The sequence below is a fragment of the Neoarius graeffei genome, chromosome 25, assembly GCF_027579695.1.
Source record: "Neoarius graeffei isolate fNeoGra1 chromosome 25, fNeoGra1.pri, whole genome shotgun sequence".
Taxonomy (NCBI): domain Eukaryota; kingdom Metazoa; phylum Chordata; class Actinopteri; order Siluriformes; family Ariidae; genus Neoarius; species Neoarius graeffei.
Window position 1 is genome coordinate 15,881,056 of NC_083593.1, and position 25,433 is coordinate 15,906,488.

The 25,433-nt window shown below is 43.1% G+C and overlaps 1 protein-coding gene across 2 annotated transcripts; it reads left to right on the forward strand.

Moving 5' to 3' along the window:
• Window positions 1-79: 79 nt before the first annotated feature.
• dyrk1aa (dual-specificity tyrosine-(Y)-phosphorylation regulated kinase 1A, a) lies at window positions 80-22,696 on the forward strand. 2 transcript variants are annotated; one of them, XM_060909440.1, is made up of 13 exons: window positions 80-731; window positions 2,393-2,505; window positions 2,681-2,750; window positions 7,560-7,756; window positions 8,202-8,321; window positions 8,464-8,652; window positions 8,764-8,911; window positions 9,873-10,159; window positions 10,431-10,577; window positions 14,964-15,104; window positions 15,356-15,659; window positions 18,430-18,551; window positions 18,924-22,696. In XM_060909440.1, exons 3-13 carry the CDS (start codon window positions 2,741-2,743, stop codon window positions 19,506-19,508), a joined length of 2,250 nt encoding a protein of 749 aa, XP_060765423.1. In that variant the 5' UTR covers window positions 80-731; window positions 2,393-2,505; window positions 2,681-2,740; the 3' UTR covers window positions 19,509-22,696. The 2 variants fall into 2 exon arrangements, with proteins under 2 accessions (XP_060765423.1, XP_060765424.1); XM_060909441.1 differs by having other exon boundaries at window positions 80-306.
• The last annotated feature ends 2,737 nt before the right edge of the window (window positions 22,697-25,433 follow it).

The window sequence follows — 25,433 nt, forward strand, 5'->3', positions numbered from 1 at the left end:
CTACGGCAACTCCAGGAACGTGTCTACGTCATGAGGTCATCCGGGAACTTCGCGCTTTGATTGACAGTCGTCATGGTAACGTTCTTACTCGGCTTCCATTTTGTTCCTTACTTTTTCTTCCGTGAAACATTTGAGGACTGATTGCCGTTGTGGATATTAATCGAGTCTGATCTATCAATCCGTTTGGGATATCGAGCGGAGTCCGGACTGCGTTTTATTCGGAGTGGAGCGGGACAGTGGAGCTGGATTCGAGCGGCTGAAGCGGTTGGTCATGTCTGAGGTCCGCCGGGCCGGTCCGCTGCGCAGGTTTGGAACGCGCGCCATTTTGTAAAATTTACACAAAAAAGGAAGAAGTAGCTGGATGATGATGAGATCTCCCCCAAGAGACGCAGCCAGCTCGCCGTCGGTTAATATGTTATTTTCGGTAATTATGAGTTTTAAATCCGTGTGTCTTGTAAGATTATTACGCGACGCGCGTCACTGACAGCCAATGCCTTCTCGGCGAGGGTCAAAATGTAGCTGTATTTCTGATCGGATAAGTTTGTGTTGACGGAGCGGCGCTGTTGATTTGGAAAAGGAGTTGACACAAAGTCAGACGACTCAGGGCTGAAGCTTCATCGAACAATTAATATACAGGATTTGGTAAAGAAGATATCAGCGGGGATCGGATTTTAAACGTATAAGGATATTTTTTTTTTCCTCTCCTCTACAGAGGGACACGTAGCAACAAGGTAAGTTGTGCTGCATGAGTGATGAGGAGCTAAAGGATGTTAGCAGGCTGTGGTAGCTCACTCACTCACTCACTCACTCACTGATTCCGATACACCGAGAAGAAGCAGAGAGCTAACGGGTTTGTGCTACCGGACGGATCAATAACTCTTCGATGTGTTTGTGTTCTGTCAGGATTATTTCGAAATTACAATTTAGCGCTGAATAAATAAATAAATAAATATGCGTGTCGTATCCGTTTATATCAGTACAGTTGCTTTATATAATATAATATTTATTATTATTAATTTTTTTTTTCCGCAGGCCAAGATTTTGGCAACATTCTTTAGCTTAGCTAACGTTAGCAAGCACAAAATAGCCAGCTAATTATAAGATTTAGCAAGTCCTTTTACTTATTTTTTTTTTTTTGGTTTTGTTTTATTGTCATGACTAGTGATGAAATGGAGTAATAATAATTAATCACACAGACTCGTCTTGGCTGAGGTGGAAGTTTGTCGCTTTTCTTTGCGTTAGCCTTTTGAGCGCGGCACTTTAGCAAGCAGGCTAAGTGTGTTAGCTAGCGCGGACTAGCTGAAGCGGGTTTTTTAGCCGGAGCTAGTCATGCTACCTGTGTGACAGCTTTTCCTGGGCACTCACGGTAGACTGACGCTCTGGTTTTATTTCCAGCCCCAAACCAGGTCAGTAATCCTTTCGGTAAGTCTGTGTCATTATGTAGCTGTCTATTTGGTGAAGATATTAATGCAGTAAGACGCCAAAGTTAAAGGGAGTTTGGTGGTTGCAGGCTAGCGTTAACAACCTTGCCCATTCTGTGCTGTCCAAATCTCGGCGTATTTTCAGCGCTGCTCTTCTTCTTCTTTTTTTTTTTAATAGATGTATATTTATATAGAAATAGACTATACAGTAATTTAGATATCGATGTGTCTGTGACTATCTTGTGCTTGTGTGTTAACTATTAATGATGCTGGAGTAAACGCCGTTGCTTTGGCTAACATCTGTGTGCAGCAGGTAGTCCATTTCAATTGTGCTTTGGTTCAGTTAAGATGGATGATGATGAGGTTAGTACTTGATGATAAATGGAGCTTAAAGAGTCTTTAGTTCTTAATGTTGTCCTTGTTGCGCTACATGACCGGGCTCCTTGTTGGATCCCCTGTGTTTTTGTTTACATCTGGATCAATGCATACATCAAACTGGAGGTCTGTAAATGACCAGTTGTGAGTCGTTGTATTACTGATCCATCACTTTTTTTCCTCTCTCTCTCTCTCTCTCTCTCTTCCACGTTTCTGAGATGCTGATGCTCCCAGACCTGGCTTGTTTTTCATCCATAGGAAGTTTTGTCTGCTAATTTGCTCTCTAACCGTTGCTTTGCAGAGCAGACCTTAAACTGTGAAAGTCCAGTGTAAAGACATTAACCCTGTATCCCTGTAGGAATGTAATGTCTATTGCATAACGCTTATACGTGTTGCATAACACACATCTTCCTTAACTAAGTCAGGTTTGTTGTGTAGAAAGTTAGATTTGGAGTGCACATGCAAACCGGCATTCCTTAAAATGTTTCCAGTTACACACATGCCCATCATCCGGCTACTTCTAAAATATTCCTTCGTATTTCTGTCATGATGCGTTAGCCTGGTTTAATAAATGGCCCTTTTCATATTCCTTGCAGATCCACACCAATGATCGTGCAAGTTGAAGAGAAATCCGAACATCGACCGTTGAAAGACCCTGCTGAAGCACCAGGGCTTTTCTCCCATAGATACAACTTCAAAGTTGGTTCAGGTAACCTGGATTTGTGTCTCATTTATTAATTTTTTTTTTTTTTTTTACTAAAGTAAGTCTTTAACAGGAAACGACGGGAGAGGCCTTTTGTATGTTGCCGTGAAAACGCCTTCTTGGAGGGAGTTAGAAGGAAATATTGTGATTTTTTTTTTCCCCTCTCTCTCTTCTGTTGTAGTGAGCTGTGGTTTGCAGATGGACTCCTCTGCCAGGATGATATGAGATTTGCCAGAGGACGATGCATACAGGTTAGCTCTTCTTCCTTTTGGTCCGTTTCACGGCGTCTTGGTTGCTAATACAGGGATGGGTTTGCGAGGAGCATCTGTGCATGTTTGCCTCGCCTTTTGTTATTAGACGCTGAGAAGTATGCAGAAGAAAGATAGCTAGTGAAAGGACTCGATGACCACTCTGATTAAGTTAAGTTTGTGTCTGTAGAACGGGATCCGATCCATGTGTGATTGTGATCTGTGCAATCACAGCGGGATCCTCAGGGGTTTATATCGCATCTCGAGAAGAGGTTTCTTTTGTACGCCCAGAGCTGAGCATGTATTTGCCAGCCTTTTATTATAAGTGTGTGTTGGTGCTTGAGAGAGTTGTTAGGAACATGATGCCAGGTTTCTTGTGTTCAGATGAATCTGTGCCACTCAGTGCGCTGTGGAGGCATTCAGAGATGCAGCCCTAGCCATGCTGGACTTCCTGAGCGTTATTTAAAAAAAAAAAAAAAAATCTCCTGGAGACTATCCAGCTTATCAGACTAGAAATGTCTCTTAGATTAGTAAAAGAGCTGTGAGCGCTGCTTATTTGTGATCAGGGGGTCATTTCTACCAGAAGAGTAAATCAGCTTTGCATGAAGATCTCTATTTAGGGCAAACGCACTCCTCAACTATAAATGTTTAAAAATATAGGCCATGCTCCCTCCTGGCAGCTGCCGCACATTTTCTGCTCCTGTCTCCAGGGTCAGCTATCCCGAGTTCCTTTCTCGGAGAAACTGATTCCGGGTTCCTAACCCGTGAGCTTTTCTGTCAGCAAATACTGTGTTAAACTGTGCTGGGAAATGTGTCAAAGTGCAATGCAATTTCATGCCTGTTACCCGTTTTCCTATTGGTTCGTGCGCCGGCGCTTTGCCCTAGCAACAAAAGTGGGTTATTTGCATACGCTTTCCTGATTGGCTCCGGCTCCTGCGCGCCAGCCAGTGGCGCTCCGTCTTCCTGGTGGTAGGCTATGCTAATGAGGCACTGTTGCTGGGGGTTGAGAGGCGCCGGTTGCCAGTGTGCTTCTGGTGCATTGTGACTGCCTGGTGAGAGACGGTGATAAATGAGGACTTAATGATCTGCACAATTCCCTTTCACTGCAGACACGTTCAGTGTTTCAAAATGCCGCTCTAGACAACGTACGCCAGAGTGTGTGTGTGTGTGTGGCTATGTTAAATCGAGCAGGCGAAATCAGATTGTTCCAGACCGACAACAGGCAGTCGGTCGGTGAAGTTCTTGTTTTGTTTCATTGTTTGCTTTGCGTGATTCCTTGCCGAATCCCTGTGCACTCAGCTGAAATGCAGGCACACTCGCAGATCATTCTGCGCTCCTCTTCTTATGAACAATGTACAGTTTCGGGGTGGGTCACACTGAGGTTTTAATAAAGTGGTTCAACAGATGATCACCTCTGAATGCCAGGTGACTTACTGTTAATGTCTGTGTGTATGGCCACGCCGTCTCATTTGTCTGATACAGTGAGCTTCAATAATGTAATACTGTAGGGATGGTTCGAGCTATGGGCGTGTGTGTTGGAGAGATGGGAAGCGTAGTTCTCGAACACCACTGGAAGTGTGTGTGTTCGTTCCAAGTATAGATCCTGTGGTACTGTTGTTGAGCTCTTCGGTTTGGAGAGTGATGGAGAACCAGCTGAGTCATACACACACACACATCGCTCCAGTTGCGCTTGTTCTCTCCCTCTTGTTATACAATGGCACCTGGCAAAAGAGTGTTGGGCTGAGATTGTGTGACTTCTGTTGGAGAAGCTACTGCTTATGCTGTTCATAGGGACTGTACTGTCTGCCTGTAATATCCTGACCAAGGGGATACAAAATTATGCACACATTTCGAAGATTAACTTTATATGCTAAACATGTCAGTGTGCAATACTGTATCAGTCTTATGTAAGCAAGCGTCCCGTGTTGTTTCTTGATTTTACATTCAGACCAGGCTGCATGTTTCTACAAACCTCGTCACATTAGCTCGTTAGAGTATAGGAGAGTATTGAATTGATTTAAAAAAAAAAGGAATTAAAGGTCTAAAAATGATCCACAGAGGTCTTTTTTTTTCTCATTTCACTAATTTAAATAGAACTTTTGTCGAATCACACAGGCTTAATTCTCACCAGTTGTTTTTTAATGGAAATAGACATGCATTAAGTTACTCAAGTTTTTTAAAAAAAAATTTTATATAATTTTTTTTTCACCTTTATTATTGGATAGGACAGTGTAGAGACAGGAAATGAGCGGGAGAGAGAGAGACGGGGAGGGATCGGGAAATGACCTCGGGCCGGAATCGAACCCGAGTCCCCGGATTTATGGTATGGCGCCTTATCCACCTGAGCCACGACGCCCCCTTTTTATATAATATTAAAAAAAATACACACATGCACATACTTTTCATGCTAAAAAAAAGTTTCGCCAAACAGCACATCACCTTTTGTTTTCCAAACGTGAGCTTTTATCAGAATTTTGCTTTGCAAGTACAAGGTTTCCCACCTTTGCTGTCTGTGGTCTTTTATGATCATTTGTCATTTCACTCTGGTGTTGGTTTCAATAGTCGGGAATTTTGTCTCATACGTTATTGTGTCTGCATCAATGAAGTGGATTGAGATGAAGCTTTAAATATTTTAATAAATTTATAATTGGATTCATGATCATGTTAATATGTGTTGAACTGAACATGTAAGGGTTATTTTTATTTTATTAAAAAACAATTTTTGTCTTGTCTTGTTGGCGGTTTTTTTAAAATGCAGTACTGAACTCTGTTCTTCAGTTTTTTTTTTTTGTTTTTTTTTTAAATAATGCAGTGCTCTTGTTTTGGTTTGCAAATGTAAATGTATGCTGATACATGTTGTGTATTGTAGATTGTCAAGTGTGAGATACTTTTGTCATTGCTCTCGGGTTGGATATCCTTTGAAATGTAAAAAATTATTTATTTATTTAAAATCCTGGTTCTTATAGATTCCCTGTTTTTATTCCAAGCTGGTATTTAAAAAAAAAAAAAGTTTAGATAACGGAACATAACTTTTTTTTGATCATTTACCACAATCCGTCTTTCACATTGTGATGTTAGCCATACGTTCTGACTCGTGTCCGAACAAATGGACATGCTGTTGCGTTGATGTGTGATGGTCACGTAGACCGGTACTGGCAGATACCTACGTACATCCTTTCAAATATATAACCTTTTGTTTGTAGTAATAAAGGATTATTGCAGAACTGATGAGCAGAGCCCAAATTAAATTTTTCACAGGCTACCCAGTACATGGCATCTTGCGTTCGGTTCTAATTTGGAACTTGGTTTCAGTTCCCAACCCTATAAGGCACCCAGTTAACGAATGTGATTTCAGAAAATGTCTGGAACGACTTTCAGACGTGATTGCGGTCCATTTATGGGAAAATCCCAGAAGTGTGCAGTTGAGAGATGCGTTAACTCGGTCACACTTCATGCTTACCTCTATGGAGTCCCATACGCAGATGACTAGGTACAAAACAGCCAAGAAATGTGGGCAGCAACTATTAATCTTAGAAGGCTCATATTTGGCCTGTAGGTATCTATTTACGTATGTATTTAGCCTTGTTGCCATCCCCAGCAGTAATGCGTGAAGTTGGTGGACATGATTTTACATTCACATATAATGTATGTGCGTGTCTTTTTTTTTTTTTTTTTTTTTTATTATTATTTTTTTTTAAAGATATAGCTTTTAAAATGTGCATTGATGAGTCCCAAAGTGGCATTAAACTTCAGGTCTTCAACAGCATTAAACTGGTTCATTTTTACAGAACTCTTTCCCACCTCGGTATATACTGGAAGTACAGTAGCAGTCACAGTAAGATATAATAATATTAATATAAGTGCTTCTAGGCTGCTGAACTATTAGTGGTTTAGCAGTTAATATTAATTCAAAAATCTAAACAAATTTAGATTAGGAAAAAAAAAGTTGATCAAGGAAATACATTATTAATTACACAAAACATGGAGTCATATGCATGAATAAATTTATTGAATCTTCCTCTTCTTTCCCAACTCCTTTATTAGTATTTTTGGTATCAAAGCTAATTGGCTATGAATGCATAAAAATATGCATCAGATCTGCTTTTGAGGGACTGAAGCAAATGCTGGGCGTATTCTTGTGACAAAAGCATGATCGCACGCTCCTGTTTTAGGTCTGTGCTTTTTTGGATGTGCTGTAACCTGATCTGTAGTTACGGAGCTAGACTCGTCTCGCAAGAGAACATGTGTGCCAAATGCCAGGAAGGTCTAATAACATGTTTAATTGATGTTGTGATGTAGCACGTCTTTTTGGTCTGTTTCAAGCGAGGAGTTATGAGAGATGGCAATATCTGCCCTCTAGCTACTCGTGGTTTTACCTCTAGAGGGCACTAACTGGGATTTATGTCTCTTGTTTGGGTAACCATGAACCTATATGTTGGTATCGTGATCTGGTGTATGGTTTGCCTGGTTTCACTGCTGTGATGCAGGCCATGAAGGACTGGATTGATTTCTTGGCAGTCGAGAGGATTATTGGCGTAAGGGGGAATACCCAACACGTTTTGGACTGATGATTTTTATTTATTTTAAATGCAGCTTCTATCTTAGAATTATATTTGTATTTAAGGCATGAGAGTCGGGATGTATATTAGTTAATCGCTGGGGAAACGAACAGTTATACCAGTTGAGGCATTGTACGTTTCTGTGATTACTGGTCGTATCTGGAATGTAATACTGTTTAGTACAATAATGATGCGTATTGATGTGATTTCTTGACTCCATTATCCTGATTCTGTAATAACACGCACGTTACAGGAGGAGAGACCTCAGCATGCAAACCCTCGTCTGTCCGGCTTGCTCCCTCGTTTTCGTTCAATGCGGCAGATGTGCAGATGGCTGCGCAGACGCCCCATTCTCACCCGCCATTCAGTGACGGCCACCAGGCAAGCGCTGACGCGCCAGCCCCCGTGCTGCCCTACGGCTCACAGGCCCCGCAGCTCAACACCACCCAGGTACGCAGACATACCACGTACGCGAGGCCTCTACCACTCTGATGTACTCTCTCGCCCACTGTACATGATTCTACGATAATGTTTTTATGGTCAGCCTAATATGATACACTGCACTTAGGCCAGGTTTCTAATTCTGCACACACACCCGGTGATGTGGAATGACTCCGCTCTAATTCTACACACCCACAGTTAATCCATTATACAGCCGAATGTCCCTTATCCATTTCTTAATTCTGGTGTTTTCTCCTTCCTGAATAGTAGGTAACATTTATATACGGTACAAGCTTCTAGTGTTATAAAAGCTAACTAAAAATCTAGCGGCTATTTTAAGTGTCAGGATTTTCAAAAGTTGTCAAATTTTCAAACCACCCTTTAACTTCCCCCCCCCCCCTTCAATGCAACCTATGATGAATGTATTTGTCTTTGTGCATGTGTGTCTGATCAGGTGACTGCTGATGTGGTGATGTTACAAAGGCGGATCCCCCAGTGTTTTCGGGATCCGGCCACAGCCCCCTTAAGAAAGCTCTCCATTGAATTGATCAAAACTTACAAACACATCAATGAGGTGAGGGCACTCCTCAATGCTACTCACCTGAGTATGAAGGGCACATATCAAAGCTTTATGCAGTGCGGCTTTGTTTATTTTTCAAAAAACCGGCTGAATTGTAAAGATCTAGTTGCTGATGTCCTTATTTCCTGCCTTCAAGGTTTACTATGCAAAAAAGAAGCGGCGGCACCAACAGGGCCAAGGGGAAGACTCTAGTAATAAGAAGGAGAGGAAAATCTATAATGATGGTTATGACGACGACAACTTCGACTACATCGTTAAAAACGGCGAGAAATGGTTGGATCGCTATGAAATCGATTCATTAATAGGCAAAGGCTCCTTTGGACAGGTGGGTCTGATTTTATGCAGATTTCTTCATAATCGAGGCTGGTTGGACAAATTTTGCATGGTCATAAACCGACTTTGACTGACTTTGGTATTTGTCTCCCCCTGCTGGCAGGTTGTGAAGGCCTATGACCGCTTGGAGCAGGAGTGGGTTGCCATTAAGATCATAAAGAATAAAAAGGCTTTCCTGAACCAAGCACAGATCGAAGTACGGCTCCTGGAGCTCATGAACAAGCATGATACAGAGATGAAGTACTACATAGGTAATGAATGCCATTATTATTATTATTATTATTATTATTATTATAGTTGTCGTTTAAACCATGCTGAGAATATGCAGTCTGATAAAACAAACTACCTGATGACACTATTAGACAACAACCTTTGACTGTTTTATTGTAAGCCAAAGCACATCAGCTTGGCTAATACCAGCCTTTTAGTGTCTGATGGTGCCATCTAGTGTTTGCAGTGAAGATTTGTGCTGGTGCCCAAAAACGCTTGGTCACAAACTATATATGAGTGATTCCACGCTTATGGGGACATGAACTTATTTTTAAAAATTCACCTAAAACCATTTCTTTTTTTACCATCAGGTCACAAAACATGTAATCTTTAATGAATGATATGTTAAAAGATAACTTTAATTTTCTGAGATGTAATAAAAACATATTTATATGCCAAAGTCAGAACGTAACAGAAGTGTTGTGGACATATATATTCTCAATTTTAACAATGTAGAATTACTTTTTGAAACATAGGAAGGTGATGTTTTAGCAAATATAATTAATAAACATGTGTAGTAGAATAAACATACACATTCTTTCAATAAGATTAACATGGTATATAGCTAGATTGTAATTAATTTGTAACAGACGCGAGATGGACAATCGTAACAGAAGTAATGTAACAGACATCATTTTGGAACTCATAGGCTTGACTTTGGCATATAAATATGTTTTTATTACATCTCAGAAAATTAAAGTTATCTTTTAACATATTCATTAAAGATTACATGTTTTGTGACCTGATGGTAAAAAAAGAAATGGTTTTAGGTGAATAAGTTCATGTCCCCATTTCAGTACCCATAAGCGTGGAATCGCTCGTTATACAAATTAATTTATTTTTATGAACCGTTTGTTGTTGGACATATCTAGAAGTCTGGCTTTTCCGTGTAATATGTTTATGCTCACGATACTGACGTTCTCATCTCTCCGTCATTCTTAGTTCACCTAAAGCGGCACTTCATGTTTCGGAACCACCTCTGTCTGGTGTTCGAGATGCTGTCCTACAACCTGTATGACCTGCTTCGTAACACAAATTTCCGTGGTGTATCGCTGAACCTGACGCGGAAGTTTGCACAGCAGCTGTGCACGGCACTGCTCTTCTTGGCCACGCCTGAGCTCAGCATCATCCACTGTGACCTCAAGCCTGAGAACATCCTGCTCTGCAACCCCAAGCGATCAGCGATCAAGATCGTCGACTTCGGCAGCTCCTGCCAACTAGGACAACGGGTGCGTGGACGGCGTCCGACGGGCACTGGTTATTTCGTTTAGTCCCTGTATATTTAATTTGTTCCTGCGTTCACCACTTTGCATTTGTCTAGTGCTGACATGCTTAATAGTGATCGGAATTAGAGGTAAACTTGAACGGACGAGGGCAAACTGAGGAAGATGTGGGGGGGGGTGTAAGAGTGGTTAAAATAATATTTACTTTTAAATGTTCTCATTCTGTTTATTCTGACTTAAGATAATTGTGAATTTCTTTCATCTCCTCTAACCTCAGATATATCAGTATATTCAGAGCCGCTTCTACCGCTCCCCTGAGGTGTTGCTGGGCATGCCGTATGACCTGGCTATAGATATGTGGTCACTGGGCTGCATTCTGGTGGAGATGCACACCGGAGAGCCTCTGTTCAGCGGAGCCAATGAGGTATACTTCATTAGAATGTGCATGTTCTCTGTCGATGCTGCATAAGGGATTGAAACTAAAGTCCTAATATGTTAACATCGCTGTTTTGTTTTTTCTTCATTTGTGTGGCTTTCATGTAGTTAAGTCACATGGTAGTGCAGTGAAGTTACCATCTTGTCATCTCAGCAAATTTTTCAGGTTTCTTTTAAAACTCCAATCACTGTTTATTGCATCTATAGTGTGGCTGTAGTTTAGAATAAAACCGTAGTTATGAGGCGTTTCCTTTTACTGAGGAGAAGAACAAGGAAAAACCCAATTACTTGAAAATCACTTAACACAAGTCAGTGGGTAGTTGTTTGAAACTACAAGAGCAGCACATTTTCATTAAAAGACCGATGAGAAGACGGATATGGGAGAATGTCTCCCTGAAGCTGTGCTTATGTAGCCTGGCAAGCCAGACTAAATGTGAATATTTAGTCTGGCCTCGATCCGTAGACATTTCCGAAGCGGGTAGGAGGAACAAACCGCTGTCTTTCAAACTGTCTCTGTGCGTATAGGCCAACGCTCTGACCAATCAGCGCAACAGTGACTGTGACGTAGTCAGAGCGACAGAAAGCAGTGGGGGAGACTTTGAAATTAAATAATTTTTCAAAATGTGTATTAATTAATAAACAGGTTCTAGATATTAAGAAGTTTGGAGATAATGACCACAAGTTTGGAGTCTGTACCACATACACGTTTTTTTTTTTTTCCCCCAAGTGTTTTTCAAGGGTTTGCTTAAACTGTTTTTGAGAGTTTTTATTTAGTGGTGTTTGGTGAAATAATTTCCCTTAAATTTAAAATAACGGGAAAATAAGAAACAATCAAAAAGTCATGTTTCAAAGCTGTTTATTAATTCTTCGTACTGCACAAACTAGCCCCATCCTTTTGGCTACGAGTGGAGCCAGCTGGTAGATCAGACTTTTGCCATAGCCGGTCAGCAAAACAGCGAAAATGTCCTTCTTGAAAAGGAATGAGCGGAGAGCCTCTTCCTGCTCATGTTTCAACGAAAACTCCAAGTCTAATTCTTCTAAAACTGATTCCAAAGCGGAGTCAAACGCGCGCTGTTCACTAGCCGCAGCCATCTTTCCTGTTGCGCTTTCTCCAGTGTCGCGCAGCTTTGTCGTCACTCCTGCAAAAGCCCACCCAAAGAATCCAAACAAAAACCTTGCGTTGTGATTGGCGGGCACGATTTGATGCCCGGGGTGTTTTTGTTTATATGGTGCAAGGCTAGACCCACTCGCTGGGCAAAAAATATTTTTGGCCGCTAGGCGGTTGGGTCTAGTTTACTAGGCTAGTGCTTATGCGGATTTAGTCAACTAATCAAAACTTGGAGCAATCCAGTTAAAAGTATTTCATTGTGGTGTCCATGCGTACCGGGAGCGTAACTTACAAATACGTTTAATTAAATAACTCGAGTCTTCTGTAAAGAAACTTGATTTGGGTAACCGTTTACTGAAACTCCCAACAACTGAACTTCTGTTATAAGTGAGTTTTGAGTATGTATGTGTTCTTACGTCAGCATGGGGGAAATGATTGTTCATGGTAAACACACACCACAGATGAAGTAGGCGTTTGGTGTTCTAGGCATTAAAGTGCATATCACGGGTAAATTCAGGAACAAGACCAATGTAATTCTCCTATTTTATATTAAACTGTGGTCAAATATCTGTAACATTCTGCATTCTGTGCAATTTTTTTTTTTTTACCTTGCACAATACCAGAAAAATTCAGTTGAAATCAAGCCATTTGAGGCAAATTGGTCCGCCTTTGAAAAAAAACGTGGCATTTGGATTTCCTGGCAAACGTTGATTTTCATGACGCCATCTGCGGGACGCCTCCCTCTGAATCCTACGTCAGCGCTGGTTTTTTGAGAAAACGACCTGGTGGTTTTCTGCAAATTTCTTCAACATTATCGCGTTAACAGCTGTATCATAGGAGGGTGTAGCAACACCAATCTTGATGGGATTAGTACTCATCGTTTCCCAAAAGACCGGACAATGAGAGAGAAATGGGAGCGCTTGGTCTACACAGGCTGTGCACTGAAACCGTGCAAAGCTCGCGCAGCCTGCTGGCGCTTCCGCAGATAACGTCACGAATCTGGCTCCAGACTCCCTTGGGATTTTTCCAGACACGTTTTATTTTATTTTTTTCTGCTGTAGACAGGTGACCTTGTGCAAAATTACCCTTCTGGATGAGTGTGTAAAGGGACATAGTTTCATATATATAAAAAAAAACACAATTGGTCCAGAATATGCCCTTTAAGGGTTTTTTGTGGCTACTGCCTCATAGAGGTGAGGCAAGGCAGTAGCCACTGTGTCATTAGTCTGGCTAACGCAACTTCAAAGCTCTGCGAGCATTGGTCTGGCATAGATATTAAGCCCAACCGTTTCCCAAAGCGTGTGGTTGACCCGCCTCCCTGAAATGCCTCAGTTTGCTACTGGTCGAAGCCAGAATAGGCTGTGACGAAGCTTAAACCAATCACATCACTCTTTCCTCTGACGTATGTGACGCGACGGAAACTGCTTGAGTAACAGGAAGAAGATAAACACCTCCAGGGCTGCTCTTTGCTCCGTTTTCAGTGAGAACTTCCCGTTGAATGCTTTCAATACAGCTTCTACCGCTGTGTCAAAGGCTTGCCGCTGCTCCATGTTCGTAATGTTTCTAGTGAATGAAGCGCTTCCGGCATAGATTCTGTAAACAATCTATGGCTTCCGGTCGCAGTTCTACTACGTCACTGCCTTGAACACGCCTCTACCCAGGGCCGTTGGAGATGCTCAAAGTTGATTGGCTCCCGATTTTTCGGGAGCTTGGAAGAGCTGGAGATAGCTTGCCTTGCCAGACTAAGTTCGCAACAGGCCCCCGTGTTGCGTCACACTTAGGATGGGCGGGCCCAGGCTACTGTGTCATCGTGTTGTAAGGATGAGTGTAACGGTAGTGCGCTCTGGATGAGCATACGCATTGCAATCGCCAGCACGGTAAATCGTGATCTCGCGATATGAGCAGTTGATCTTGCGTTATCAAAGGTACACAAGAACGAGTGGCGAAGCCATTATGTCATCGTGTTGTAAGAATGAGTGTAACAATAGCAAAACTTCATAACTAATCAGCACTTATCCTGATCAAGTTCGATTACCCGTTCTACTTCTGGATGAACTTCGGAACCAATCATAACCAGAAACAAAATAAGAGAAACCTTGTTATAGTGTTGTCGTATCGGAAGGTAATCGGCAGATAAAAAGATAAACGAAATTCACCTCGTGGTTCGCCCCGGCTACTGATTCGATATCAAGTAAGTGGTGTTTTTATTTTAAGAAAATTTCATCTTTTCATTATTGCAGCTTTTGTTTGGTCCTTCTGAAAGGTCAAATGAAAGGGTTGTGGGGTTTGTTTTTGTTTTTTGGGGCTTTTTGGCAGATGTATTGAGAAGCTGATGTCAAACTTCTGCTATATGCTTTAATTTTTTATTTTAGTCTTTACGTTTGTGAAATAAAATGTGCTCATTAGTGCTAAGTCATGCTTTTAAGACAATTCATGAACTAGTGTTTTCTTACTATTTTGAAAATAGATCTGGTTCACAGCACTCTATTTTGAACAAAACACAGTAAACAAAATTGGTAACCAAAACACTCCGAGCCCTGATGCTGCTCACAGCTTGTGCTGAGGCGTGTATATATGCTATATTCACTGTATGGATGTGGTATCAGGAAACAACTTTTATTTATAAGCAGTAGCCACATGGACCCATAGGGTACCGATTTTAGTTTTTTTTTTAATTTATTAGCAAGGTTTGTCATATTGTAGATTTTCAGAGTGAATGGAAGCGGTTCTAGTCTTAAGGCCAATTTATGCTGACAACCCAGTCCTCGCAGATGGCGTCTGCGAAGCCCCCCCCCTTCGCAGACGCTCTGCGCGCACCTCCCAAAAATTGTGACCACCGCAGACAGTCTCGCAGACAAGAGGGCTCCGATTGGTCCACTCTACATCCGCTGTACACGCACTTCCGCTTCCCTACTTTCCCGGTTTGGTTTGTTTTCACGACCGCCATTTTTAAAAACACGAGCGAACATGGAGCAGCACGAAGAGCGGTTGATCGAGGAAGTACGTACATCTATACGACTCCAGTTCTAGTCATTATAAGTAACCGGAGGATCAACACTCCACTAACCACACCCACCAACTACTCCTAGCGACTTCGCGCCCCCTTGCGTTGTGGTGGTGAATAACATCGCGCACGCCTATTACTCCCCGCTCAACGATAAATTACAATTGTCTGCAAAAAGCTATCTGCGAAGCCTTGTCGCAAGAGCATGCAGAGGCCCTTACTCGTTTTGCCATTTATTCTTTTTTTTTTTTTTTTTGTGGCAGGTGGATCAAATGAATAAAATAGTGGAAGTGTTGGGGGTCCCTCCCAGTCATATACTGGACCAGGCACCAAAAGCAAGGAAGTTCTTTGAGAAGATGTCTGATAGCACGTGGTGCGCAAAGAAGACCAAAGATGGAAAAAGGGTACGTTTCGCATCAAACGTTTCCTCATATTAGAAGAAAAAGTGCATACCAGCAACAAACCACCAGTCATTAGTCACTTTACCTGTTTCATCAGTTTTGACTGCGCATCAGAGGCTTTCAAACAAATGAGAAATGCATCGCTACAGTGACTTCTGATCTGTTCCTGATCTCACTCTTGCTTCCTAATTGCACACATGTGTTTTGTTTCTGTGGTTTTGAATGATACTGATCCCGTCACCTTCTTTTTGTAGTATAAGCTGGCAGGCTCACGTAAACTGCACAATATTCTGGGTGTGGAGGCCGGGGGCCCAGGCGGCCGGAGAGCAGGCGAGTCAGGCCATGCTGTTGCCGACTATCTGAAATTCAAGGACCTGATCTTGCGGATGCTGGACTATGACCCGAAGAGTCGCATCCAGCCGTACTATGCGCTGCAGCACAGCTTCTTCAAGAAGACAGCCGACGAGGGCACCAACACCAGCAGCAGCGTGTCCACAAGCCCGGCACTGGAGCAGTCTCAATCCTCTGGAACCACGTCCAGCACCTCCTCCAGCTCAGGTACACCGCTACAGACTTCACACTTGGATGATTAAGCTTTGACTGTAAGAATATGTCCTATGTCTATTAGGGGTGGGTATTGCCAAGGACCTCACGATACGATACGCATCACGATACTTGAGTCACGATACGATACGCATCACGATACTGGAGTCACGATACGATATTGCGATATATTGCGATATTCTACATAGTTCACTGAAAAATGTAAACTGCATTATGCATCTTAAAATCCGAGTTGTATGTACATCAGATGATAGTGATAATTCATGGGACAAACTGAGTCAAAACAATGTAATCCTAATTATCCATGCCATTTTTATTGTAACTATACAAGCGCAAGTTACAACATATTTGCAGGAACAACACACTGTCTGGAACACAGTGAAAAGTGCAGTGGGCATCTTATGGCCCTTTTCCACTACCCTTTTTCAGCTCACTTCAGCCCGACACGGCTCGCGTTTCGACTATCTCAAAACAGCACGACTCCACTCGCTTCAGCCCTGCTCAGCACCCAAAACTCGCACGGTTTTGGAGTGGGGCTGAAGCGAGCCAAACCGAGCTGAGTGAGGCTGGGGGCATGAGCAGACACTCCCCTGTGCACTGATTGGTGAGGAGGAGTGTCCTCACATGCCCACACACGCCCGCGAGCACGCTGGGATCTGTAAACACCGTAAACCCAGAAGAAGGAGAATTATGAAGCCTTATGCACCTCGCCTCATCTATACGCTCTTGCCAGTATCTGTTGGCATTGTTGGTGACAACAAGCCACAGCACCAAGACCAGCAACACTAACGACTCCATGTCCTCCATGTTTATTGTTTACTATCCGGGTCGTGAGACTACCGCTTAAAAGATCACTGATGTCACTGTTTGCGCCGCTTAACGACATCACGTGAGGTCCACCCACTTTCGCTAACTCCACCCAATGTGTCCACCCACTTCCAGCCAGCACGGTTCAGCGCAGTGGTAGTCGAAATGCAACTCCAACAGCCCCGCTCAGCTCGACTCAGCACGGCACGGCTCAGCCCGACTCAGCCGCGTTTGTAGTTGAAAAAGCGGCATTAGTCTCCCTGAGCACAATTATGAAACAAAGTGCAGTGTGGGTCAGTGTCCACACACTGAAACTGAATTGAAACCTCAGTGAATCATGTTTCTTCTGAACTTTGAGTAAATACTCAAAATAAAATGCAGTGTCTCACACACTAAAATTGAAAATGCAAGCTAAAGTGCAGCTTCTTGCCTTTGGCCTTAAATGACAAAATTAAGTTCACAGTTACAGTAAGTCACACATCACTGAAGTAGACGGGAGGACTTTGGCACTGTCCAGTGTAGTTTGCTTCGGGTCGGGTTTCGGTGGCTCCGGCTGAGCTAATGTGTCGGGGTGGTGTCATGCTAAGTAAGTTCGCAAGTTTGTTGTGTTACCTGAATATCTAATTGGAGCGAAACAGGTTTTGCAAAGTGCGTACTCTTTGTCCAGCTCACGTTTTTTTTTTTTTTCCCCCTCCTTTCCTTTGGAATCCAAAGTGCCTCCAAACATCTTCCTTAAAGTTCGGCGGCGTCTCTAGGTTTACGTTAACAGCCATGCTTGCTTGTTTTTTTTTTTTTCCCCCTCACTGCAACCACCGGGGGAAAAAAGAGAAGACGAAGAGTGCCTTGCAGTGAGGTAGCGGCACAGCGACACCTTGCAGAGCGGAGGTGCGGAAGTCGTACTGGATTTACAACCCGTCTGAAACATGATTTATTATTTGAAAAAATATCGATATTTCAAATTGAGTATCGATATTGAATCGGAAGACAAAGTATCGCGATATATCGCCGTATCGATATTTTTGACCACCCCTAATGTCTATAGTATGACTGACTGACTGACTAAGCTGACTGTCCACACTCCGACTGACTGGGAACTGAAGCTGCGCAAGGACAAAAATCCTGTGTAACAGAAGGCAGCGGTGCTATATGTGATTCTGTTTACTGTCATGGACTCATGACTTTGCCTTTCGTGTCTGTCTATCCACCACTGTTACGCTTTGCTGTCGTTGTCTGATGACAGCTCTTGCAGTTGTTTTTACTGACACTGTGTTATACTGTTACTGTCAGCGTGTTATCTTATTTCTTTGACACCGACTCTGACATTAACCATCATTTTGTCACTCTTGTGTGTTTTGAAGACTTCAGGGAGTCAAAAATAGAAAGGATGGATTGTGTAGCTTGTAAAGTATGCAGCAAGATCCATATGTCGCTGATGGCCTCTCGTGCCTTGTCAATCTCTGTTTCTCGAGCTGAAAGAAAGTCAAGGCTCCATTCAACAATATCTCATTCTGTATCCGTTAAGAAGAAGCAGCAGCCTGTTTGTCACACCGTGAAATTCCTCCTCTGCATTTAACCCATCTGAAGCAGTGAATGCGCGCACACAGAGCAGCAGTGGGCAGCCATGCTACAGGATGCGGGGAGCAGTTGTGGGTTAGGTACCTTGCTCAAGAGCAATTCAGCCCAACCTCTGGTCATAGCTGCCCCATGTTAACCTAACCGCATGTTTTTGAGCTGTAGGGTGAAACCCACACATACGTCCAGGGAGAACATGTAAAGTCCACACAGAAAGGCCCCCGTCGGCCGCTAGGCTCGAACTCGGAACCACCTTGCTGTGAAGCGACTGTGCTAACCACTGTGCTGCCCAGTAAATTCATTATCTAATTTGTCAGACTTTTTAAAAGAGTGTAGTGGATTCCACATTAAGCGAAGTAAAGTGTGTTTTTTGGTTCATTTACAGGAGGTTCTTCTGGAACGAGCACCAGTGGGCGTGCCCGCTCTGATCCCACCCATCAGCATCGACTCAGCGGAGGCCATTTTAGTGCTGCAGTAGGCATGGACTGCCACAACCTCTGCCCTCAGGTGCAAATATATATAAGCACATGCTACTTCCACAGCCTCACTAGTCCTGGTCATGAATGCAGACTCTCGTTGCGGATGTAAATTCAGTTGATCTTAATTAATGACTTGTGTAGTAATAGTATAGCAACTGGATTGGGGTTACAATCATCCAGATGATGTTCCACTTTGGCAAGATGAAGCCTCCTGGATACATTTTATTTAATTAAAAAAAAAAAAACCCTTTGAAAATCATGTACACATATTAAGAGAGAGATACAAGCATGCATAATTATTTGATTGCCATGTCAGGATAAAGGCTCCTCTTTAATGCTGTTGGACCAGTTGCAGTTTTCTTCTGATGCTCCAATTTCTACAATTTGCTTTGTGTCGCAGGCAAGGCAGGCGTTCGGGCCCTCCCTGGGTTGGGTGGGTGGAGAGGGGCTCCAGCAGGCTGCTGGAGAGACTCATCCTGTCCAAGAGACCACGTTCCACTTGCCTCCCCACCAGCCCAAACCCCTCCACCCACATGGCTCTCATCACCATCACCACCATCCCCATGCCCATCATGGTCAGCACGGGCAAGGCCCGGCACGCCCACGTCCTCGCATCTACTCGCCCTCACACAGCGGTGCCTCCACGCAGGACTCCATGGAGGTGTCGCATGGTCACCTGTCCATGACCTCGCTGTCTTCCTCGGCCTCGTCCTCATCTACGTCCTCGTCGTCTACAGGCAACCACCACCACCATCACCCCCATCAGGCCTATCAGAGTCGCCCGCTGCCACTGGGCCTAGGCTATGGGCACGCCTTTTCCAACCCACGCCAGGAAACGGGCACGGCCGGACACGCCGCATACCCACTCTCTACGAACTCGGGCTACATAGCCGAGACTCATATGGGCCTGCGCCAGGGCCTGGACCGTGAGGACTCACCCATGGCTGGTGTATGCGTGCAGCAGAGCTCAGTGGCCAGCTCCTGACTACGCTGAGAGGACCGCTCCCCCCCTCCCCTCCCCTCCCCCTGTGTGTGTGGTTTTTTTTGTTTGTTTGTTTATTTGTTTTTTTTAAACACTGATGTGTGTTGTTTTGTCCCCCCCCCTCCCCGAAAAAGTGCATAGAGATTAAAAAGCTGCTGTAAAAGAGAAGGGAGATGACAACTGATGCCGCATGTGCGCTCAATACTCCTCTCTGCTCACTTGCTGGAGGCCTCTGTTTCAGTCAATTACTGTTTTTGTTTGGTTTTTGTTGGCTTGGAACTTTTTTTTTTTTTTTTCAACTGAATTTTATTATTAAAAATAATATCACATTTATTCCTTTTCACTCAGCTCTTTTTAAATTGAGTATTAACATGTGCACCTTCCTGGCAGCCATGAAATTAGGTTTCCATTTAAGGTCTGGGAGAAGGTCCAGTGGTCTTGGAGATGGACGTTTCTCTGGCAGAAATGCAGCGGGTTTTAAAAACAACAAAAAAACAACTTCACTAACGGTTATGCTTTCTACTGCCTTTTTTTTTCTTCCTTCCTCTCTTCTCCCCCTACAGGCTTGCTTGTTGGATGTTGGGTGCCGCCCTCTTCTCCCCTCCCATGTGCAATTATCTGATTTTGAGTTAAGCAGAGCAGCAGAACTAGAGAGAGCAGGCATGCTGTGTAGAGGGTGCAGTCTTGCAAGTGTCTCCTTTAAAAGGCAGAGTGTGGGGTGTCTCTCCCATAGAGGGTGCAGTTTTGTGGCTCGCTGCTGGGGTGTGTGTGTGTGTGTGTCCCAGAACAGCAGTGTTTTGCTGGTGTTTCTGTTTGGTGGTGAGCTCTAGAGTGGGCAGTGGAGCGGGCAGGAGCCTGGTACCGGGCAGCGGTGGACAGCATGTTTGAAAAATGGCCTTATCACGCACTGAATGAAGAGAAGCTGGACATTTACCCTTAAACTGGGGGAAAATAGCTTTCCTGTATTTTTTAAAAATCTGGAATACACTTAAGTCTTGACACACGATAAATAGGAAACAGTATACGAGTGGTTCTTTGAGGCCTTCCTTATCTAGAAGTCTACTATTTGTGAGTCGTCTTTTTTTATTTTTTTTATTTTTTTATTTTTTTTCCTGGCCTTGTGAATTCACAGAAGTAGTATTGCAAGTTGAATGGAAACAGCTACTACCGTGTCACTTACTGCTTTTTATTCCCCCCCCCCCCCCTTCTCCTTTCTTTTTCTTTGCTTCATTTTTCTTTTATTTTTCAGCATGTAACTTACTTTGAAGCCTCTGCACATTTTTCTTTCACCCCGGAAATCTTAACATGCAGACGTTTGTGTGACTGCTTATTTTGCCTCACAATTATGCTGTGAATTTTAGGAGAGTTTATTTTCCCTTTTGATAATTTATTGTACCAAAGCAGTTTTTTTATAGCACATAGATGTCTGTAACCAATAATGTAGCAGTTGTGCACTTTGAAACAAGGTGTATCAGTTTTTTTGTTTTGTTTTTTTTAAATGTCAGTAAAATGGCTGTATCTATTGCTTTATTGAAACTGGAACTGTTGTTAATGCAGCATATTTACTGAGAGCTGGATCCAGAACAGTATCCTTTTTTTTTTTTTTTTTAAATTAAATCCCCCTTTTGAAACAGGAAAATGGCATAAAACAACTGAAACACAACTCTTGTGTTGTAGATTTTAGTTCTGCTTCATTCTGCGAGGTGGAGGGAGGGTCGATGCCCATGCCGTTGGCTGCTCTGCGGGTTCCAGAGCTCCAGGGTGGCCACTGAGCAACTTGACATGAGGACAAGGAGAAGCGGTGCGCTGCGTAATCCAGTTTAGACGCCCATTTCTGAGGTGCCTCGTTATCTGGGTTCCACTGCCTTAAGTGTACAGCACCGTGCTCTCATGAACAAACCGTGCAGAAAGTGCACCAAGCAAAATGCGCAGCCCCTGCCTGCTCAGCAAGCGATGCGTGAGTTCACAGCCAACCTTCAGAAGCTCCGATGAAAGTTTTTCCAGATCGGGCTCTTGGTGGCTCAGGAGTTGGGCTTGATTGTGTGTGAGCACAGCCTGGTCTACTAAAGTCGTCTCCCTATCGCTCTTTTTCTTTTTCACACTTTTAGCTGAAGGTATCTTCATATCCCGTCCTGCTTTCTCTCTCGCTCTCTCTCTCTCCCCACTTGAGTGTGATTGATGCCTATAAATACAAGGTAAATGGTCCTATAGGGTTCTTGTTCTTGGCCAGCAGCAAAGGACAGCTAATGGGAGGAGTCCATGAAAAACCCAGGCTTCAGGTGTTTACTTTGTGACCCCATTTTAATAGCTGAAATAGAATTTATGTACATATTTATATTTTTTTAAATAAAGGAAGTTTAGAACTCACTACTTTTTTCCTAATGGTATTTTGAGTACATTTAAGTCAGCTTGGTGACCATGCAGTGGAACTCTGTGGTAGTCAAATGGGTATCAGTGCTTCCAGCCCAAAGTAGTTGACAATGCCAGTACAAATGCAAAGCTCTAGGGTTTAAATCTAACAGGAGAGTAGATCTTAATACCTTAAATATAATAGACAGGGTATAGTGTGTGGATGTGTGTCTACAAATCTGAATGACGGCAGTGTTTTCATATAATCATATACATAAGAGATTATGTATGCCTAGTACAGGAGATATTTTTGTTGTGTTAATTTGGCACACGCTTCAGTAAATGGGTCCATGTGAAAAACTGAATGTAGGCTATTGCTGGAGGTGCATGTAGCAAAGTGCACAGTGGGTTTTTTTTTTGTTGTTGTTTGTTTTTGTTTTTTTGTTTTGTTTTGTCCCCCCCTCCCCCAAACAGTCCGAACCGCGCATCCGCAATTAAACATCGGCTCTTCACTCCGAGTCCCATAACTGCGACTATCCCAGGACGAGCGCAAAGCCCCACTGCGGCTTTCCCCTCCCTGCCCCGATCCCCCGGCCCCCAGGCCTCCATGCCCACTTTAGAGTCTCCACTTCTTCTTCTTCTCCTCCCTTTGGTTCCAGGACATCTGGTGTGCACTGCAGAGCTGAACAGCATGACAGAAGGATAAGTACCTTTTATCCACAGATTGTACGATCAGGACTTTCTGTGTAAAGTAAAATGTTACTGAGAGGCAAAAATGGACAAACCCTTTGTACTATATTCAAGCGGTCTTATGTATGACATAAAAAAGTTGCTTAACTTTTTGCTTGTCTCTTGTTTTTGTATCGTGTCTAACTTCCAGATGCAGATTTACATTTTTTTTTTCTTCTAGTGCTCTTTTGTTACAGCAGTGGTACGCAGGAAGAGACGAGGGTCACGTTTAGCCACGGAGGACTACATTCACTTTGCCTGTGAAATGGAGATGATTTCTGATACTAGATTGAAATGCACAGGTGTACAAGATTCCAAATCCTTGTTGAGACTCCGTACCAACTGAAGCAGGGTCATTAGTATTTTGTTTTAAAATTATTGGGGCCAAAATACAAACACGCAGCTGTATAGTGAGACAAAGCTGGTGAACTGTAAAAGTGGATGCACTCTTGGCTCCAGTCCTGGAGGCTCAACAAGTTTCTACAAAGTTCCTTTACATCTTATTCAGCTAATCATCAAGTCTTCCATAAGGTGGGTTGAGTTTGTTGGGGGGCGAATGTCTGAGCTTCCAGGAATAGAGCTGAGAAACTTTTTTTTATGTTGAGGCATTTCAGCCTATTCAACAGTTCAGTGTCTCAAACCAGCAACAAAAAGAAACCGTATAAATACAAGTGGCGGCACGGTGGTGTAGTGGTTAGCGCTGTCGCCTCACAGCAAAAAGGTCCGGGTTCGAGCCCTGTGGCCGGCGAGGGCCTTTCTGTGCGGAGTTTGCATGTTCTCCCCGTGTCCGCGTGGGTTTCCTCCGGGTGCTCCGGTTTCTCCCACAGTCCAAAGACATGCAGGTTAGGTTAACTGGTGACTCTAAATTAACCGTAGGTGTGAATGTGAGTGTGAATGGTTGTCTGTGTCTATGTGTCAGCCCTGTGATGACCTGGCGACTTGTCCAGGGTGTACCCCGCCTTTCGCCCGTAGTCAGCTGGGATAGGCTCCAGCTTGCCTGCGACCCTGTAGAACAGGATAAAGTGGCTAGAGATAATGAGATGAGATAAGTACAAGTTGCATAGAAACACCTTGCTGACTAGTTAGCAAAGTAAAATGTAACGTAGAAAGAATACGTTAAATTATATTTGGATGCAGCAAACCAAGCCTGCTGAAAAAGCCACGTTCGTCGGACCAGCTGCCCAAACAAGGCTGTGTTGGTCCAATATCGTAGATGCGTAGTTTTAAAGAAAAGTACAACCATAAGACAAAGTCTTAAATGTCTGTTGGACAGTTTAGAAAGTTTACTCAAGATGCTGGATATTTAACTTGTTGGCAAAGACTGAACAAGCTGGATTTTTCAGCTGTTACATTTCTAAGGAGTTGTGGGAAAGTTAAAAAAGGATAAAATGCAAAAGCATGCACGGCCTTCTGGGGCTTGGACACCGTCTGCTCCTGAATCTCACCATTCTGTTGACTTGATTCTTCTGCTCCTCTCAAGTGGGTCGTCATAATCAAACAAAGCATGAGCTGTTAAAGGAAACGCCCTGCCCAGGGCGAATTCCTTGAAGATGTGGTGAGGGGAAGTCCAGAAGGCCGTGTTGAAAACAGCGATGAAACATCTGTTCAGTAAGATTGCACATTGCTATAATTGTTTGTGATGAGCATGAGCTCTTTACGCGGAGAGTAGGCCTAGAAGGGAGTTTAAGGGAGGACGGATAGTAGATACACTTTTTTTTTTTTCTCTCTCCTTCCTGAAGTGCTTTCCACTATTCATTTGGTTGGGGATTTGCCCTCTATGGAAATCTGTTTCTGTCCTATAATAATGAAGGTTTCTCGTATTTCTGACTTAAGTTCTCCTAATAATGACTTACTATATCATTATTATGAGATCCTAGCGCCTAATTAGGATTTTCAATCTCATAATAATGAGATCCTTTCTCCATAATGACAGTATCTCATAATTATTACTTGCTATCTCAATAATGAAATCCTATCTCATGACTTGGGGTTCTCATAAGAATGACTATCTCATGAGATATTAAGTTGTAATTTTGAGAAAATGCCATTATGAAATGGCAAGTCATGATAGAAATAATAATGATGACATAGTATCTCAATTGTTATACTTTCTCATTATTACGTAACTTCATTTTTTTAAGTGGAGTAAACGGGCTTCCATAACTCTCCATCTTTAAAGGACGAGTCCGAGAAGAAAACGGGACCAGAGAGACAGCAGACCCAGACTCGGTGTTTGACTACTATCGGTGTCGGTGGCTAAATGAGTTGTACGCTACTGTATTACAGTAGATCTATATTAGACCTATTAATCTACATGTAACGTAGTATGGACTTCACGCAACTTTTGGTATTTGCTACCTGCATCTGAGGACGGTTTAAACAAACAAACTCCACTTCATTATTGGTTCTGCACACAATAGACACAACCATTAGGTGAACCACTAGGTGGCCTACTTGTCAAGTGACTGAAGCTTCACACCAAGCCTCTCCTATTACAGGCCATGCTGCTCTCATTTTCTACTTGTATAATAATGAGTTTATTTGCTTTTTAATAACCTCAACACATGGCTGTAGCTCGTCAAAAATTAATTTGCCAATTTTATGGGTTTGGTCATCTGGCTGAAAGCATCTGATCTCAACTTTGTCTATCTCACCGTGTGTATTCGGCTAGTTAATTGAAATGCACCACGTTTTATAAGGCTTTAAAAAAAATCTGTTGAAGTCTAGGGCTCTTGAGTATATTGTCTGTCCCTCTGAGTTACATGTTGATCTCGAGACCGAGATCCTGACCTCTTCTGCTCCTCGGACCTGCCTGATCCATCCTCGTGCCCTACGTCTGGCTGGAGTCTC